This window comes from Caenorhabditis elegans, chromosome III (genome assembly GCF_000002985.6).
Source record: "Caenorhabditis elegans chromosome III".
Classification (NCBI taxonomy): Eukaryota; Metazoa; Nematoda; class Chromadorea; order Rhabditida; family Rhabditidae; genus Caenorhabditis; species Caenorhabditis elegans.
In genome coordinates this window covers 6,047,329-6,066,627 of record NC_003281.10, presented here as the reverse complement: position 1 = coordinate 6,066,627, position 19,299 = coordinate 6,047,329, and the positions used below count along the sequence as shown (strand labels likewise).

General features: G+C 35.6%; 2 protein-coding genes, 3 non-coding genes and 1 pseudogene across 6 annotated transcripts; 2 read left to right on the top strand and 4 right to left on the bottom strand.

Moving 5' to 3' along the window:
- Window positions 1-184: 184 nt before the first annotated feature.
- F40H6.8 lies at window positions 185-300 on the bottom strand. The gene has a single exon (NR_101824.1). It is a non-coding gene; the product is annotated as an Unclassified non-coding RNA F40H6.8 (non-coding RNA).
- Window positions 301-410: 110 nt separating this feature from the next.
- Window positions 411-1,489, bottom strand: F40H6.6 (annotated as a pseudogene). Its single transcript has 4 exons — window positions 1,274-1,489; window positions 1,003-1,225; window positions 676-936; window positions 411-627 (listed from the first exon to the last, which is right to left on the bottom strand). Coding segments are annotated over exons 1-4 (917 nt in total).
- A 6,694-nt stretch (window positions 1,490-8,183) lies between these two features.
- clc-10 (Sulf_transp domain-containing protein) lies at window positions 8,184-9,558 on the bottom strand. The gene is made up of 4 exons (NM_065918.8): window positions 9,341-9,558; window positions 9,197-9,285; window positions 8,400-8,538; window positions 8,184-8,338 (listed from the first exon to the last, which is right to left on the bottom strand). Exons 1-4 carry the CDS (start codon window positions 9,506-9,508, stop codon window positions 8,237-8,239), a joined length of 498 nt encoding a protein of 165 aa, NP_498319.1. The 5' UTR covers window positions 9,509-9,558; the 3' UTR covers window positions 8,184-8,236.
- A 686-nt stretch (window positions 9,559-10,244) lies between these two features.
- F40H6.7 lies at window positions 10,245-10,339 on the bottom strand. Its single transcript, NR_052354.1, has one exon. It is a non-coding gene; the product is annotated as an Unclassified non-coding RNA F40H6.7 (non-coding RNA).
- F40H6.t1 lies at window positions 10,248-10,329 on the top strand. Its single transcript has one exon. It is a non-coding gene; the product is annotated as a tRNA-Ser (tRNA).
- Window positions 10,340-10,821: 482 nt separating the features above from the next.
- Window positions 10,822-17,719, top strand: F40H6.5 (the record flags this gene model as incomplete). The annotated part of the gene is made up of 20 exons (NM_001379740.1): window positions 10,822-10,872; window positions 10,918-11,056; window positions 11,139-11,396; window positions 11,446-11,590; window positions 11,645-12,068; window positions 12,488-13,030; window positions 13,383-13,829; window positions 13,874-13,977; window positions 14,863-14,974; window positions 15,017-15,093; window positions 15,139-15,273; window positions 15,336-15,648; window positions 15,743-15,846; window positions 15,892-16,006; window positions 16,056-16,126; window positions 16,172-16,306; window positions 16,657-16,793; window positions 16,911-16,992; window positions 17,105-17,308; window positions 17,626-17,719. The coding sequence occupies 20 exons, from the start codon at window positions 10,822-10,824 to the stop codon at window positions 17,717-17,719; spliced, it is 3,690 nt and encodes a 1,229-aa protein (NP_001367438.1).
- Between the last annotated feature and the right edge of the window lie 1,580 nt (window positions 17,720-19,299).

Below are 19,299 nucleotides of genomic sequence, written 5' to 3'. Positions count from 1 at the left end.
CGTTGCAACTTTATAGCGCACGCTTGCAGCTTCTTAGCAAACTTCTGCAACTTAATAAAAACAATTATATAAAGTTGCAAGAAACTGTTATGAAGTTGCAGAAATCTGCAGAGGTTGGCAAAACTTGGCGTGAAAAACAAATCGAAGCGCGAAAAACAAATCGAAGCGCTTGCAGGTATTGCAGCTTTCTATCATGTTTCTGCAGACTCTTGCAGCTTCTTAACATTATTTTTCTTTATCTCGATCCCTTGGTCCTTTGCTCTTCGTTCATCATCACTATCCATTGCGCCAAATCTGCCATGCGCGTAATACGATGAAATGAATTGATAAATGTGACAACTACAAAAAATAACACAGGTAAACCGCGTCATGCGAATATTCGTCGGGTGACCAGCTAGCTGCCACCCCCATTATTCGCCATATATTTTAAATTTGCGGTTCATTAATAACAATTGATAGTTCATATAAATTTTTATTTTATAAAAAATAAAATAAAATTTGAAAAAAAAAGAAAAATCGAAAATTAATCGGATGACGACGTGTTGGTCGATGTATGTCCGCTTCTCCGTTGTTCTCTCACACGTTTCGAGGCCACGAGGCGGCAGGAGTCGGTGATCGTTGAAGCCGCTGAAAACAAAAAATGGTTTTTAATTAAGTTTCAACTATTTTTCTTACGTGATGAATAATCGTCCAGTTGACGAATAGCACAGTCCACGTGGGCGTGTTTGGTGGTGGGGCCTCGTCGATCACGTTATCCTGATTTGGTCAATTTAACTGTTGCCCGGTGAGTCGCATTCGGAGATATATTCACAAATTGGAATTGCATCCATCTCCAGTGTGATGATTATGATGAATTAGAGGCGCTTTCGGTGCAACTGTCCCGGCTACTTGACGATGACGATAAAAACTGGGATTACGACGAGATTCACAGTTTCTCTGAAAAATTGTAGTTTGTTATCGAGAATCCAGGAACTTTTCGAATATTTTATCAACAAAACCAACCGTTTTCCAAGTTTTCCAATCAATAATGTCGTTCATTTTCGGCGGGCTTTCCGGTTCATCCAATTGGGGCTCAATGCCGGCGTTGAGCGTTTGGCGGATTTTCATCATCGGAAAAATCGAATGGAGCCACAACTTAAGATGCTTGGCAAACAGCCACTCCGGTGAGAGATTCCATATAAACTTTAGACGTCTCTGGAGTTTGGATGGGAGTGTGCTGCTAATTCTGAAAATTCGAGTTGATAAAACTTTGGGTTAAAAAATTAATGATTACATTGATAAATTGAGCACAAATTTCCGACTTCCGGTCTTTAATTGTAGCATGGATTATCGACTTGTTGGACGAATTCTCGGATCAGAGTCTAGCATCAGGGCAATCAAACTGCGAAGATCTGTAGAAGTTCCAGCGAAGAATCTAACAGGAGTCTCTCCATTTCTATGGATTCCGCGTCGGATCCGCGGATGAATCGACACCTCAACGTCGGAAATGCTGAAACACGAGTATATTTACGGAAAATAATTATTTTTGCCAAAAATATCAAAGAATTGCTGAAGAAAACTATGAAAAATCGAAGTAAAAGAAAAAAATGGTGAAAAAATAATTTCGAAAATGAGGAGGATTTACGGTAAAGAGGGCGCGCAACCGTTATTTCGGAGTGTCGTTGCCATCTGCGTTTGGAGCTTCTTTTGAAATGGTTTCTCGCTCTTATATTAAGTCGTAGAAAAGAAAAAATCACTTAGAGTCGTAAATGTGATTTGTGATTGAAACCAACATATAATTGAAAAAAAGTTAAGTTCAATAAAAATTTAATTAAAAATATTTTTCACTGATTTTAAAATTTTGATAAGGGTACCCCCTTATGAAAAAATTTTGGGAAAAAATTTTTTTCCAAAAAATTTCAATACTGCAATACTTGTGTAAGAAATGTATATTTTAGTATTTTCCACAGTTTTCATAGCTCAATCGCACTCCTGGGCAAAAAAATACAACAGTCAATTTGGCTTGTTCATAGAAAGTCAGTACTTCCAAAATGTTCTACCTCCGCAGGCAGCTTAAATATGAAAAACTTGTCAACTAAAAAGTTGTTGTGAATAAAGTGATTGACAAATTATTTATTGTAACTTTTTTCCATCTTGGATGAGCAGATAGGAGCACCTAGTTATGAGTCAAACATCACTGAATTTGACTGATGATATCTCGGTACTCTGCACAGAAAGCAAAAAACTATTAAGTATGAAACATGTTCCATAACAAACTAAAAAAGTTCGTAGTTGACAATTTTTTGATATCTTGCTTGCCCGATGTGGGACATGACTTCGAAAAACTGGCATATCAGGTAGATCTGTTAGAGGGATAGAGGTTTTTACAGTTTCTTAGTTTTCGAAAAAAGCACCACATTTGGTACGAAAACTTATGGAAACGAACAAGTAAACATATTTCTACAATATCTGATAAATATTTGACAACTTTTGAAAAAAAATTTTTTTCGATTTTTATGAAAAAAAATCCAAATCCCCCCTTTTGAAAATTTTTTCGAAATTTTTTTTTTGAAAACTTTTCATAATTTGATCAGATGTTATAGAAAAATGTAAAAATGATTGTTTTTTTTTAGTTTCGATGTGCTGAACACGAGTTCAAACGAAAACCTGAGGTGTAGTAGAACACCTATGTTCAAAAACGCTTTCACTTTGGATGCTTATATCTCCGTGGAAAAAATTTTTATGACAAAGCGATCAACTACAGAGTTGATTATCTTAATCTAATGTACAACTTTGTAGTTGAACGTTTCTCATCAAAAAAATTGGTGGTCGAGATAAAGTTGTGTTAATTGCGGAAGCTACATGCTTTTATTTTCCACTTCTTTTTCTGTTCCTATCTCGACCACCAATTTTTTTGAAGAAAAACGTTCAACTACAAAGTTGTACATTAGATTAAAATAAACAACTTTGTAGTTGATCGCTTTGTCACAAAAATTTTTTCCACGGAGATATAAGCATCCAAAGTGAAAGCGTTTTTGAACATAGGTGTTCTACTACACCTCAGGTTTTGGTCTGAAATTGTGTTTAGAACATTCAAACTAAAAAAACTACAAACATTGCATTTTCTGTAACATCTGAGCAAATTTTGAAAAGTTTTCAAAAAAAAAAATTTAGGCGAAAAACTTTTTTCAACCATAAGGGGGGACCCTTTTGATCAAAATTGGAACATCGGAGGAATCATAAGGGGACCCTTATGAAAGTTTAAAAATCAGTGGAAAACATTTTTCACAAAATTATTTGTTGTTTGCAATCACATTTTTGGCTCAAAATGATTTTATTTTTTACGGCGGCTACTACTGGGTTCATTCGACGCCCGTCGGTTGGCGGCCGGATATTCATCGAATATTCGTGTGTCCCGGTTCGAAAAAGTTTGCTCGAAATATTTTGTCACCCATTTCAACAACTCATCTTACTTTCGCGCGATTCTCACCTGAAGCGGTTCTTCTCAAAATCAAGCAAAAATCATTCGTCCGGTACTGAACAGTTTTTCGCATGTTTGCGGTTTTTCGTCAGTAATTGACCAGATATTCGCGTGTTAGCGGCTGTTCGTTCGTTATTCATCAGTTGCTCGCATGACGCGGTTTACGTGTGAAGCTGGGGCACAGCTCTCTAAAAAACAGCGCGTGCGTCGCCAGAACCAATTCGATTGAATCTTTGCGAAGAAGTTGCAGGGGATTGTTAAGAAGTTAAAACATGAAAAGATGTCTAAGAAGTTGCAAGAGTGTGCTATGAAGTTGCAACGTTTTACCGAGAAATTATCCATCCTACTTCTCCTCCACACTTTCCACTTTTTCATATTAAATTCGAAAATTCAAACAACCAAAACTCAAAACTTTCGAAAAAAAAAGAACGTCTGTGCTCTCTTTCTCCTCATAAAGATATGCAAGTTCACCTGGTCGGACACACTCACTGCCCTTAGTTATCTCAGGTTTCGATTCACGGCTCAATGAGCACCAAACTTCATTCGCTGCGCTTCAATTTTTTGACTTACCTTTGTGACCAATGAATGTTCCAGAAAGAGCACAAACTGCGACAGGAAGCTGTGAATATTTGTCCCAAATTTCCATGACATGAGAAAAATAAAAACAAAACTTCTCTCTTTCATATTAGTCGGGGATTGAAGAAAGAACATTCATGATAATTTTAACACAAAAATTGGCTGATATGGTAGTGGAATTCCAACTCCCAAGCATTCCCAAGCCTTACTTGGGCCTTACAACGAACCCCTAATTGAACAGCGCGTCATCCTCACTCTTTGAGAAAGTAGCTGGAGAAATAGAACAAAGGGAGTACTGAGAAACGAGAGCATCTGACTTCTCTGTGCTCTCCCCATGCCTCTCCCTCTCTAACGAATCTAATGGCAAAGTTGAGAATAACTATTTTTACCTCAACAACTTTTTGAACTTTTTGGAAGTCTTACTCAATCCCCAATTCTATTGTCCCTGTCTCTAGAATAAAAGCCAAAGAATACTCTCGTGCTATTGGAGCATAAGAGACGCAAGAAGTACCAAGAAATGTGTGAAGTATGTATATAAACAAGGTAATAAAGTAAAAAAACCTCAAAGTAATTTGATTGGTTATACTCGGTTACAAATTACACCAAAAATGCGTAGATATCTAGAACATAAAAGTAATATTGAAAAAAAATGAAAGAAACAAGTGGGCGATAAGCATATTGCCGAGTGATCAAGAGGAGGCAACGGATTAGCTGATTTTCACAAGGTGATGCGAGGATTAGATGAACGAATATGCGAAAATGAAAAACTAAAAAATCAAGGAAGTAGGGAAAGCTGAAGTCGAATAAAAATTTGCGAGAAAAGAGCAGGAAACATGACAAGGGAAATGAGCTGGAAAGTAGTCAATTCAAATGTTCGAAGAACACATCTGAAACGTCACAGAAACATCAGAGTTTGCACAAAAATCAGACACTCTCGTTTCTGTTAAGCCCACGGCAGCCAGACAGACCTACAAATCCAGGTGCCCGCCTGATGCCTGCTGATTACCTACCACTTTTTGGTAGGTAATCAGTAGGCTTTTTGCACATTTTGTGTTTTCCTGGAAGAAAACTATTTAATTTTCAGTATAGCTCTGTCATTTTGTAGAGAATGGCAAAAAAACATAATGATTATTTTTCTGTAAGGAAATTTTGAATTCCGTCTCTGTTGAATTTTTGTATCATACTTTTCTCATTGCATAACATCACCATAATCGGTTGCAAATCTACTGCTTATATCAAAAGTCAAATTCATCCAGAAAAAGCTTTTCAAATCCTTACCAATGGATTTTGTGTGAAAGTAACAAATAATATAATATTAAAAACTGCATAGAACGTCTGTCGATTATGAATAGCAGGTAATTAGCGTAGATGGGTTTGAAAACGTTCACTGAATTCATTTCCATTTCTGACACTCTCGAGAAAAAGCATATAATGGAAAAAAACGCCACACGAGGCCTACAAATTTGATGACATTGAAGTGGATACGTGGCAATTACTACTTTAAGACACAATATTGTAATTTGGAATATGAGTACTAGTAGAATATCTTAAAACTAGTTATAATAATTATTTGTAAAACCAAGCCAATTGGAAAAATATAATATCCGCATTATTCATCATTCGGAGGCTTTTTACTTGTTTATAAATTAGTATAGACGCCAAGGCAATTGAATTAATGTGGTCAGAAATGACTAAAGATTTGAAGGTGTAGTGAAGGGAAAAGTATAAAACTTGTGGGTGAGGCAGAATTGTATCAGTAAATATTTTTGCGGGGGATGAAGATTAGAGTGATTCAGAAGAAGATTTACAAAAATAAAGCGTTTTTTTTTTTTGGAAATTCAAATTATTTCACTGGTTAAAAAATTAGGGTTCTCTGCTAACCTGATATTGATGATTCCAAACGGACTACTCTAAAGTTCAATTTCGAAAGTATACGATTTCAATTGTATTAAACTCTTCCAAAATATGGAAATATGCTTTGAACTTTTTTGAAAACTATTTGTTAAAGTATCATCTTTCGTACTAGATTTTTTTACTTAAATACATAAAATATAAGTGCACGCAAAACGTATGCAAAAATTAAATCTCAAGCGTGAAATTTGCAAGGAATTCTTTAAAACATGGCAGCTTGGAAAGTTTACATTTTCAACAAAACGGATTTAGAGACTCCACCTAAAATGGATGCAATTCATGTGTTAAACCCCATTCTTCGTTTTGTTTGGGGATAAACTGTTTGGTTTTAACAATTAATATTAAAAAAAAAACTTCAAAATATATAATTCTGACGCTCTATCAAAAATTCAAAAAATTCAAAAAAAAACCTCTCCATCTCGTGAAAAAAGTGAGAGAAAAATGAATGGGGGTGAGAGGTAAAATAGGACGCGACAAAGTCTAGCTCGATGAGCTCAGCACACACCTGGAGCCACTCCGACACAGCTTCTGCAAGAGGAGGTGGCACACACACACATACACACTTCTGAAGCGGAAGAGTCAATATTAATGTAAATAGGAGGAGAAAAATTGGGGGAGTGGAGAGGACTGACAAAGAATATAGATGTATGTGGAAACATTCCACGACATATATGTTGTACTGCTCCGCTCCGAAAAGAGGAGCACATTGCACCTTTTGGCTGCAAAAACTGAATTCTAGATGAACAAGACGAAAATGAAGACAGTGGGAAACAAAGTGCAGTGGTATGTATGTAGTCGTGTCAAATGGACAGAGGAAAGGAAGGAAGAAAAAAGATGAAGAATATGAGAAAGAACATGAAAGAATTGATAGATGAGATGAGAGACACTTGGAATATGATGAACGGTGAAGACTGGAATTGGAGAAGGATGTTGGTAGGGAGGAAAGACTGGAAGATATATGAGATTCCAGATAAGTTGGAACTTTCTAAGCCACGCCCCTTCCGTGGCATTCGTGAAGGGATGGTGTTTTTTTGGTTTTCCAACACAGAGTATTCTGGAACCTGCACAAAGTTAAGTGAGTAGACTATTTTAGAGCTGTGTAGAACAGAGTTTTTGAGGAAATACACGTTTCATTCAATGGAAATATTCGAAAATTTTGAATCTCCACGCCCGAAAAATGTTGGATGTTGCTGCTGCGAACGACATCTCTTCTAAAAAAAAGGTCTCCAGCGTTTTCAATCATTGTTTTTTCTTTTTTTTCCAGCTCAAAAAGCTGATTTGATTCAAAAGCATGATTTGTGGCATCCAACAGTAATTTCAAGGAAATGCGGGAAAACAGTTTCAAAAACTGAATGATTGCTTTTTCTATCTAGATCCGGTGAATAATATGTATAAAGTTGAGTCAGACATTTATAAAAATAGTTGCACTTTGAAAGTGTTTTGTTCTTGAATACCAAAGAAGTGAATATTGAAAAATATTAAGAGTCACGATAATTGTGTCTCTATTTAATTTAGATGTGAACGGGTATTTGAAATTCTGAATATTAAGTTTACAATTGATAATGCATATAACTCTAATTTCTAAACAGCTTTATTTCAAATGGACAATTAACATAGAACTGAACCTTTTAAAACAGCTTTTGGCAACATTTTTGATAAAAATGAAACTTCGCAAAATGCTGACTATATATATTATTCAACAAAAAGGCTTGACTCAAACATCATCAAAAGTGGAAGGCGATTTTCTCATGTCACACAATTTGTGATATTACTGCTTCAATATTTCTTATCATTTCACACGAATCTCGTTCAGATACACGATAAAATAAAGTAAGGATCGCGTGTCATATATAGTCAGTTTCTCATGAAGAAAAAGGTGAGGAAAAAGTGGGAGCTTTCCGAAAGTCTGCAGAAGCAGCATAGCCGGAAGATGAAAAGAGCCAGGTGGATGAAGGGGAAGGGTGTTCCGGTGCTCCGCGCAGCAGAAGCACCATGACGACCAGGAGGGAAAGGGGGACTTAATTGCAGTTGGACATACTATTGAAAACGGGAGAAGAGAGAATGGACACACGGAAGGATTATAGGGTTTAGAGGTGAGAGTGGACATGAACATAGATATATGGAATATATGATGATGGATGTTTTGAAACGGAGGGAAAAAGTACTGTGCATCCTCTATTAGTAGTTGGTACTCTCTTACACCTCATTTTCCTGTTCAAAATCTAGAAAAAAAATTCCATTGAATATTTATTCATTACTCAATTCAATTCAATAGTAAGATTCATAATTCTATGTGAAAGTTTCGCAGAACGTGACGTATGCGGCGAGTCCACAAGCTGCACCATTGAAGAACACTCCACCCACCAGGCAAAACCACATCGAGGATCCCATCTGAAATTTTAAATATATTATTGAAACTTGAAATACTTAAAATTAGGATATAAAAACCTACAGACATATTAGAATCTTTTGCAATCGCAAAAGAAATTGTTGCAAGAATAGTAGTCCCGATAATTGTTCCCGAGCATCCCAGAAAACCGAAAAACATTTTACGAATGAACTGGGTGTAGCCATTGTTGCTAACTTGCCACCTTGAAATATTATTGATTAGTTACTTTTTATATCAATTTTTATATAATACAATTTTTTGCAGTTGTTCTCATGTTAACTTCTAGGAAAATATGTCAACTATCCATAAAGTATTAAATCCGTGTTGTTAAGAAAGAGGCAACACAGGTAAAGCTGCCAGAAGATTAGTGTCAGCTTAGTATCAGGCTAAAAGTCGCTGTCAGACTAAGAGCAGGTTAGTGCCAGCTTACTATTAGTAATTTTCGCTAAAATTTTGAGAAAAGCGCGTCAGGTAATCGGCGAGTAAGTGTCAGGTGATTGTCAGATGAGTGAAAATGGAAGTCACAGAAAGTAAAAATTGAGTTTTCAACTCGAGTGCCTATAATTATGAATCACCCTATAGAATTTCAAATTTTCTAGAATATTTCATTTCACAATTCTTTGTCAATGTAATTTTGCAATTCTTTTTGAAACATAAATTTACCTACAGCGAACCACGTTTACAATGATTGCTGAAATTCAATTTTCAAGAAAAGGACAGAGCTGAGCTGGCAAACAGGACTGTGTGGCGTCAAGATTTTTAGGCAACTCTCAACTTTTGGGGATTTTGGAGATACTTTTCTAGCATTGTACATCTCGTTGGGATGTTTTGCGATTCTTATACTACTAGCTATTGCTTACCAAATGAAACCAAGAACTCCAAGAACTGCCAGGTAAGCGATCAATGACACATCCAACAGAATTGCTGCGAACTGGCCACTGACCGGCAACTGAAGTTAACTTATTATATTTTCGAATTTTCCATTTTTTTCAACGAAAACTCACGGCTCCAAATGTAGTAACTCCCCAGTGGTCGTATTCGTCATCGTCGCCTGCGACACGCACCAATTTTTTTCTATAAGTCCACCATGGGCTGAAAATTCCGACCATGTGGATGATGATTCCGATTCCGAGAAGCACGGCAAGTGCAATTAGCTTCCAGTACATCAGCATTGTAGTGAGTTGTTACCAATTGTAGATACTTGGAACACAACTGCTTTCAATCAAATTCGAACTGATTTAAAATTGATTATTGATTGAATCTTATCGAAAACGGGTCAGTGGGATATCACGATTATAATGTATGGTAAATGAGGTGTCACGCTGGAATAACGCTATAAATATCGAGAGTTAAACTTTTTTGTTGATCATTGTTGTTTTAATTGAAGCACTCTCTTAAAGTGAATGTAATAAAGTTTAAAATAATTCAAAAATGGGTCAATTAACCAAGTTGAATACGACTTTCTCTGCAAAGTTCTTTGCGAATTAATTCAGATTGACAGACAAAGACGAAATTAGTGATTTCCTGAAGTGTGTAAAAACTAAGAATAGTGCAAAACACTAATACTTTCATATGCCTGTTATGTTAACATTTTCAAGTGTACAGCTTCAGACGTTACTTTTCAGAAAAACAAACCAGAGGGAGAAAGAAAAAAAAGCTTGGCAGTATATTGACATTTTTATATAAAGCAGCCGACGTTTCACGGGATTCATCCAAAACACCTAAAACATTTGGGACCACCACGACTTCCGCGGGGAACACCAAGCTTGATGCGCAGGTTGGTCAACTGCATCAAAGTATTACGGAATATGACATACGTTTCTTTTGAAACTAAACCATACCATAACAAGAGACAGAATATGCATATTCGATAGTGTGAATCTATTTACAAATAAATAGAAAGTTTTCCGTGATCAGGTGGCCGAGTGGTTAAGGCGATGGACTGCTAATCCATTGGGGTTTCCCCGCGTGAGTTCGAATCTCATCCTGATCGAATAGCTTTTGTTCAAATTAACAATGAGCAGTTGTTTATTTTAGAGCTGAAAAGATATTTACAACTAGACTAGCTAAATTTAAATGCGCGAGCCATCTTATATGTTTTGCCTTGAAGACGTGAATGAATGATATATATATATATATATATATATATATATATATATATATATATATATATGTGGGTCATACCACTATCTCTATAATTATATCTTTTTATGAGATTTTTTCGAAGCACATAAGATTCCAATAATATTAAGAACGTTTTAGCGGAAGTGCTCATGAAAGCCTTGTTTCTGAAAGTCCTCTGAAATTCCGAAGAGTTTAGATAATTCTTTAATGCACCAATGTTCCAATTCCACGATTTGAAAAACTATCTGATCTAATGGAACAAATAATCAGTTATTTTCAGTTTCATGAATAATTCAAATATATTTGCACCCCCACTTCCCTATCACTTTTGCTAATCACAGCTCGAAAATCAGTTTCCAAAATGAAGTATTTTTTACTTCTTTTCTTGTTAGTATTATCTTTCACGTTAGTTGTAAGTTTTGGAACTATGAATTAACCAATGATAATGAAAGTTTAGGAATCTGTATATCAATATCAAATATTGATTTTAGAGCCAATTTATCGGTTCACAGATTCTGCAGCAGTCCCTGCAAAATCCATTTATTTCACCAATCTTCCGCAGCACTTTAGTTTGACCCAAAAATCTTCAAAATTAGGTGAGTTAAAAATTAAAATTACATGGCGGATGTAATAAACTTGATCCTAAATTGTCGAACTTTTTGAAGTCATAATTTTCAGATTTATCTCAATTCAATGTTGTTCGTGGTTTCACCCAGGAGATGTTTTTGAAAAACTTGGGATGTGGTACTGACACGTGTCAGAACTTCCCAGCAACAGTGACATCTGTTTATAATATAATCGATTTAAAAGGACGCTTGAAATTCGAAACCAATCCAGCTGGCACTGACAATGTACTTGGAAAAGCTGGGTATCTAGCTACTGAAGAAATTGAAGGGCTCGTTAGATATGATGAATATTACTCGGAGGAAGATGATTGTAAGCTTTTAAAGTTTATTTAATTAAAGTAATTAAAGTAATTTTTTAGCGTTTACCTATACGAACGGAAAATACCCAAATCAGTTCGGCGCTTGCCAGCTGAGAGATTATGGAAAACTTCGATACAAATTTGTAAGAACTCTGGGGCATGCGTTTACTGCGGTGGCAATCCCAGAAAACTTGCCTATTTACTCGTGAGTTGTACTAAATAACTCTTAAGAAAAATCTTCAAAAATTTTTTTTTTCAGCATTTTTGCATATGATGATGGGCTCCCTGAGCCCACCACAACCGTTTCACCTACCCTTTCACCAACTCAATACGTCTTCGAAACTAATCCAATCTGGAAAATTCTCAAAAATTCAAAAAATGGAACTCAAGGAGTTGGAGCTGTTAATCTTCCATGGACTCCACCAGTCAGTGCATCTCCAATTGAACCAACCAATGTTTGTCTTTTGAATGGAAATTCTTCCGTTTTATCGAGATATGGAGAAATCGATCGAATGCTTCAATTCTTTGATGACACCCATGTTATTATTGGATTCAAGGATTCAATTCAAGATGCTTCTAATACTTTCATCTACTCGTATATTGGATATGCATTCAAAAGTTCTGACAATTTGTGTGGAATTCCTCTGAAACCAATTAGAGAGCTCTATAAAGCTGGAGTAGGGGTTCGTCCTTGATTATAAACATAGCTTTCTATGTGGTAAAGTATATTACGATACTTGGAAAAATTTCGTAGTTTTGTATTTTATCTGGAACATCTAATGGCATTACTATCAAACGGAGCGAAAAACACAAGTTTTGGTTTTCTCGTTCTCGTAAACATTTTTATATTCATAATCCAAGACAATAGTTTGACACATTGGCAGCATTATGCGCTTAGAACGCCCTGCTTATTAAAAACCCTATGATTCATAAAAATTATTGTATGATGATTTTTTACTACGTAACATGTCTTGAAAAAATGCAATCTTCACACATCTAAAAAACAAAGAAAACTTGCGAAACTCAAATAGTTGCAACATTATGGCTCTGTAGAACCATTTCCAATTTTTCAATAATAATCTCGCTAACAATCCTGTTTTAGAACACTGTGGTTGCTGGAGACGACTACTCTGATCTTATATCATCTGGCTACATGTTGACTGGAAATATCATTGGTTACACCATTGACTGCAATAGCACCACGGATGGAGAGCTGATTGTAATGATTCCCGATGGTATTTCTACAATCTCTTCTACAACAATTTTACTCACTTCTCAATTCGCTACGTCTTCTCCCTCCCAGATTGTTGGATATTATGTTCAACCTGTAAAAATCGTGGGGCCCTCGGCGTCTGGAGGCGAACAAGGTTATTGGGTAGACCCAGAACTTCCTGAGCCCCAGATTGGTGATGTACTTGGAATTTCAAATGTCTGCTTGTTCACTGCTAGTTCGTCAATTATTTCAAAATGTGGATACACTAGGAATATATATGTGTACTATGACAATGTTGATAAGTTTTATTTTGTCAGTCTATATACATTCGGGAGAAGCGTGACATCAAAAGTAATTGGAATTGCATTTGAAACAGAAGAGAACTCTTGTGGGCTTAATTTGGTACCAATTCGAGAATTGTACAAGGATAGAGTAGGAGTGAAATTGAAAATGTTTTTCAGTTGTAATTTTATGGACGAAAAATCAAAATTCATGTGTATCTGTCATGTGCCTACTGGCAAACGTAGTAATTACATTACCATAAAATATAGCTATATGCTTATAAATTTAAATGTGCTTTGACAGAAAATCTGACACCGGGGTGTTCACACCAAAACGAAAAAAATTAACGTAGGTAGGAATAATAAAGTGCCTGTGGAAGCGATACTTTCGAGTTTCAAAGTGGTGGTTTGTGTTTTAAAAAAGTTTGAATTTTTTTTTAATGGAATGAAATGAGACACAAGCTCCCAAATAAATAATAATTCTTCAAAATTCCGTTTTTCAGTACTACGTTGTTGCTGGCAATGATTACCAATATTTGATTGATGATGGTTATAATATAACTGGAAACATTGTGGGATATACTGTAGATTGCAAGGATTCAAAAGATGAATTCGTCTATGGTCACTTACCGAGTTATGCCTTTTCCACAACAACATCCAGTATGACAACTACTGCTTCTGATTCTACAACATCCGACTCATCTGTGATAGTATCTTCATCCAAAAATCCAGCAGTTTCAAATCCATTCATTACAACTTATTCTCTTCCATCTTCTCCAAACAACCCATTCATTTCAATCACAACTACACCTGATTCAGCGAGCAGCCAGAAAATTTCCACTACGACTGCAATATCGCATTCTGCCTACAGTGCTTCTCCGTCGACTATTCCAACAACTACACCATATGATTTGACAAAGCCTTTGCCAAAGTTAGACTGCAATATTATTGTAAGTTAAGTCATGCCACTGTCAATTGCAATGTTTTCTTTGAGGAAAACTATGGAGACCTCAACGGTAGAATGGTAAATTTTGCCAATGTTATGGAAGTTGGAGATAATATCACTATTACCGGACATATTTGGCAAAATGCTTCTGAGTATGTTTAAAAAAATTTTTTGATCATCAGTTATGTTACACATCTACTTTCAATTTATATATTGGAACTGATCCCAAATATCTACAATCGTACATTTCAATTCACATTAATATGAGATGGGCAAGAAGTGATATTATTTATAACTACTTTTGGGTAAAATAATTTAAAACGAAATGCTCTGAAATTTTGTCTACAGGGAAAATGGGATTATAATTATGAAACATACTCTACTCGTCCATTCTCCAGAGGACTTCCTCATGTTCTATCTGTTGTGTAAGTCTGTTCAGTTTGCTGTTAAAATTAGGGGTGATTGTATTTTCCAGAAGAGGCAGCAATTATTATGATGTTTACGGTAACGGACAGTTTATCAAAAAATTTGGAATCATCGGATCAGTTGCTCTTCATAAAGTTGAAGCAATGTTTGGCTATCAGCAATGGACTATTGATACTGTTCAAATGTAAGATTTAGAATTATTTACACTAATGATGTTTGAAATGATAATTTGAACAGGGACTGTGCTGGTCCATCTACAACAACGGTTGTTTCCACGTCGACTACACCGTCAACAACAACAATAGACACTACCACAACAACTATCGTCCTAACAACTACTCCATATGATCTGACAAAGCCACTGCCAAAATTGGACTGCAATATTATTGTAAGTGATTATTGGATTTAGGAATTACCAAAATACAAATTTGAAATACTTGCCAAAATGTATTTCCATTTTTCAGAAAAACTACGGAGATCTCAACAAGAGAATGGTAAACTTCGCCAGAATAATGGAAGTTGGAGATAATATCACTATTACCGGACATATTTGGCAAAATGCTTCTGAGTTTGTATTTCATCTGTAATTTTTACCAATTGATACGTTTCAGATCGACATTTAATTTATACGTTGGTATGGACCCTAAATATCTACAATCATACATTTCCATTCATATCAATATGAGATGGGCAACAGATGGAATTGTTTATAATTATTTCTGGGTTACTTTTTATTAAAAAGCATTTACTCAATCACTTTTTCAGGGAATGTGGAATTATCAGTTTGAAAGTTACTCGACTCGTCCATTCTCCAGAGGACTTCCTTATGTTTTATCTGTTGTGTAAGTATATTCAGTTGGCATTTTATATGTGATAGAATTTTCCAGAAGAGGAATCAATTACTATGATGTGTACGGTAACGGGCAGTTCATCAAAAAGTTTGGAATAATTGGATCAGTTGCTCTTCACCAAGTTGGAGCAATGTATGGGTATCAGCAATGGAATATTGATACAGTTAAAATGTAACGTTTTACTAAAATTCGACATTTGCAAATAAAATGTATATTGAAGTTTGCATTTTCAGGAACTGTGCTCGTTCCCATACCACAACAGTGGAGCCATCTACTCCACTCGAAACAGCTTCTACCTCTCAATCAACACCCTCCGCAACCTTAACTTCAACAACTGAAAATATTCCAAGTACTTCTAAAATTCCCGAGACGTCTACTACTCAGCGCCCTACTTCACCCATTCTCACATCTGGGGCAACCAGTACATCTTCATCCACAGAATCTACCACTACATCCCCAACAACTTCAACTACTACAACTCTACCTCCTACCACAACTCCATACAATTTGTCGGCTCCGATTCCAAAGTTAGACTGTAATACTATTGTGAGTTTGCCATTAAAAAGTTGACTACACAATTTGAACAGATTTGATTTGAATTCAACATTTTAAAAACATCTGAAACTCGAAAATATTCCAGCAATTCTACGGGAACCTGCTCTGGAGACCAGTAGTGTTCAGCAGATATATGGAAGTTGGAGACAATATCACACTTACTGGATTTATTTGGAATAATGCTACTGAGTAAGTATTTCAAATTATACATGTAATTTTACCGGAAAATTCCAGATCAAATGTGAACTTTTACCTTGGATTCAATCCATTATTTGGAACTACTGCAGTTCCAGTTCACATATCACAACGCTGGAGTTCATCAGCTCGTATTATCTATAACAATTTTTGGGTGAAAAACATTTGGTCCAAAATCTAAAATTTGTCTAAACATTTTTCAGGGACAATGGGGACCGGAAGCATTTTCAGCAAGACCATTCACCAGAGGACAACCCTTCGTGATATCTCTCATGTAACTTTTTGAATCAACAATTTTCTGATGAGTCCAAAATTTCAGTAAAACAGCGAATTCTCATCAAATCTATGGAAATGGGCAGCTTCTCATCAACTTTGGATATCGTGGAACTGCTTCGCAAAATTTAATTGGAAGTATGATTGCATATAGAGAGTCAACAATTGATACGGTTTCAATGTAAGTTCTGAAGTTTAAAACTTCATTCCGCTTTAGAAAACGTAGGACGACTACCAAATTTTAGCTTTCTAACTCAGGATGAGCAAATTCGGCTATTTTAATTAACTAGAAAAGCATATTGAAAATGTTGAATTTCGATTTGGAAATCAGCAGTTTCAATGTTGATGTCAGCCCCAGCTTGATATGTTTTGGGGTATAAAATTATCCAGAATTCGAAAAATCATTACAAAAAAAAGTAAACATTTCGAAACTATCTTTTCTCCAAGTTTGAAAACGTGTGTGGTGAATCCGGATTTCATAGACAAGCGCACAAAACGCTCATATTCGAACAATCAACTTTAAATATTCAGGGCTTGTGTTCGTCCACCAACTACCCCTACTACTACAACTTCAACGACTACCACAACCACTCCTAAACTAACTACTACTTCAACATTACCTTCGACTTCAACAGCTATAGCAACTACTGATGTTTCAACAAGGCCTCGTAAGATTTTACTTTGAACACAAATAATTTTTAATTTTTACAATGCTTTTAAATGTTTTGAAACAGTAATTTAATTTTAATTTCAATTTATGTCAATTGATGGTTTTTAAATTTCAGGGTCGTGTGACATCAATTCAATCACACTTGGAGAAGGTGACGCAAATACCCCACAACTTCAACTTGATGCTGTTCTTGGAGAGTGAGTTTTCTCAGCCAAAACATTTAGCTCGCTTTATTCTGAAACTTTAACATTTTTATCATCGCATATTTTCAGAATCCGTCAATTCACTTAGGTTAATTATTTCTTCCAGATCAAGCGGCTCGTCTCTCTCCATTTACTGTCGTGGACTTCCAAATTACAGTATATACATGATGTTCAATGTTAATCAAGGAGGACCACCACCTGTCATAGATGGATATTTGGAAATAACTCTGGATTGTCTGCCTGATAGTGAAGGTGTTTGGACATTTGGAGGGAGAGAGATCACAGCTATTTCATGTTTCCAAGCACCTAAGTGAGGATCTTGAATACCTTATTTTCAAAAATGAACTGTGTAACTTTGAAACTGTTTATTATTATTTTATCATCCATCTAATCTGCAGACTCCACAGATTAGATGAAAAAAAAACACCATTCGGAAAACGGTTTCAAACCTCGAAAAATATTTTTCTACAAACTTATATCACTTGCAAATGTTTCAATCAATGAGGCTTAGATACAACAATATTTTCTTGTTTTTATAAAGATCTATGTCTCAATCGTGCCTGCCCGTTTCTGCCCCATAATTTTTCAGTTTCAAGTTTCAGTAGTTTTTTACAGAAAAAATTGCAGGTGTTCCACGTTTGTACCAAGTTTCTGGAGGTCAGTAGATCTACCAATTTTGTCACCTACGTCCAGGGTCGTCATGTTGCTAACTTGGCAGTGACTCCTCACACATCTGAACTCCACTTAACCCCCACATTCGTCCAAAACATTGCCACAATCGACGGGTGGATCGTCTCAATTTGCATCTGCCGGATATACACGTGCGGCACGGTGTCTTACTATCCGCACCTCGGATCTCTATGTACTAACACCTAATTACAAGGTCCCATTGTTGGAAGGTCTTTGTAAGAAGAGTAGGTGACAAATTATCACATCATAAAGTAGAAAGGGAAATCTGATTAGATGGAGTTGTATATTAAATAAGACTATGTCAGTTAAGTTGGCGGATGGTTTCAGACATTTAAAGTTTTCCTATTTATTTCGTCATTTGATAAATTTTAGAAATCTAATGAAAAATGGTAAAGTCATTGTGGCACTATTAACTGAAATTGATAAAACAAATATAGCGAGGTTGTCGAAAAACATAGTGTAGTTTGAATCCATCTGAGTTTTATCCTTTCTATAATTAAATCGATTCACGTTTTATTAACATTCAAAGGAATGAAAACAAATAGCAGGGCCCTTCATCGACAATTAAATTTTAAATAGATGGTACTTTTTTGCAGTGCCTCTGAAACCTGAACCTTTGGAATAACCTATTTTTATTGCTCTCTGCAATTAATAATTTGGTTCCAGCACTTAATTCTCAAATGATTTACCAATTAAGCAATTCTCTGAAAAAATGTTTCAAAGTCCAAATGCCGACAATTCTTTCCTCAAAAAATCATCAATTAACTCGTCAAATCGAATTTCCTTCCGTCATTTGCAAACAACTATACCCTAGTTTCTTTTTTCTTCCCCTGAGTCAAGTTTCTTTCTTGCAGTCGGTAAGAAGTAAGAAGAGGGATTTCTGTATACTATGCACCTGACGTGCTTTTTTGTTTCAACATTACCGCTCCGGCACGCACAGATACCTACACAGACAATGGGTGTCCCCCGATTGATTTTGTCGGAATTGTAATACAATAAGGGAAGACGTTGCGCAACATAGATGTAATTGATGGTTGGTAATTGACTGAAAATTCGCTTGAATTTGACACATGAGCTTTTGACACAGAGGAACGCTTTCAAACTGAGTGCTAATTTTTATTCTAGAGCCGTTGAAGAAAGAAATCCATGGGTCTGATGCTTCAAAATGCATTCTTTAAACTTACCGGGAGAACATAAAGAAAATATAAGTTTAAAAAATGTATTTGTATTTGAAACTTCAACCCAATTAAAACCGGAAGAAAATATCATTTATTGGCCTCACTCTCTATATTAAGCATATTTCGGTAGTTAAAAAAATATATATTTAAAATATCGAAAAAGAGTAAACCTTTATATTGCCAGTTAAACGTTTTTGGTGAAGCCAAAAATAACCAAGACACATCCTTTTCAGACACAGAAATAGATGTGAATGACTCGAGTCGATAAGTAGGCACTGTATACTTTATAGGCACCCAGTGAGCTCAATTGATTATATTTAGTTAATTGTTTAAACATTAGATAACACTCCAGTTTTCCCTTACTTCACTTCAACTTTTCACTGATACCTTAAATTTTCTTTGTTTGAATAATCTTATCTTTTTACAAAAATTT

Coding starts and splice junctions, on each gene's coding strand:
- clc-10 (NM_065918.8), bottom strand. CDS start 9,508: ATGCTGATGTACTGGAAGCTAATTGCACTTGCCGTGCTTCTCGGAATC. Junction 9,286..9,340: donor GAGTTACTACATTTGGAGCC/GTGAGTTTTCGT, acceptor AGTTAACTTCAG/TTGCCGGTCAGTGGCCAGTT. Junction 8,539..9,196: donor GGAGTTCTTGGTTTCATTTG/GTAAGCAATAGC, acceptor TAATATTTCAAG/GTGGCAAGTTAGCAACAATG.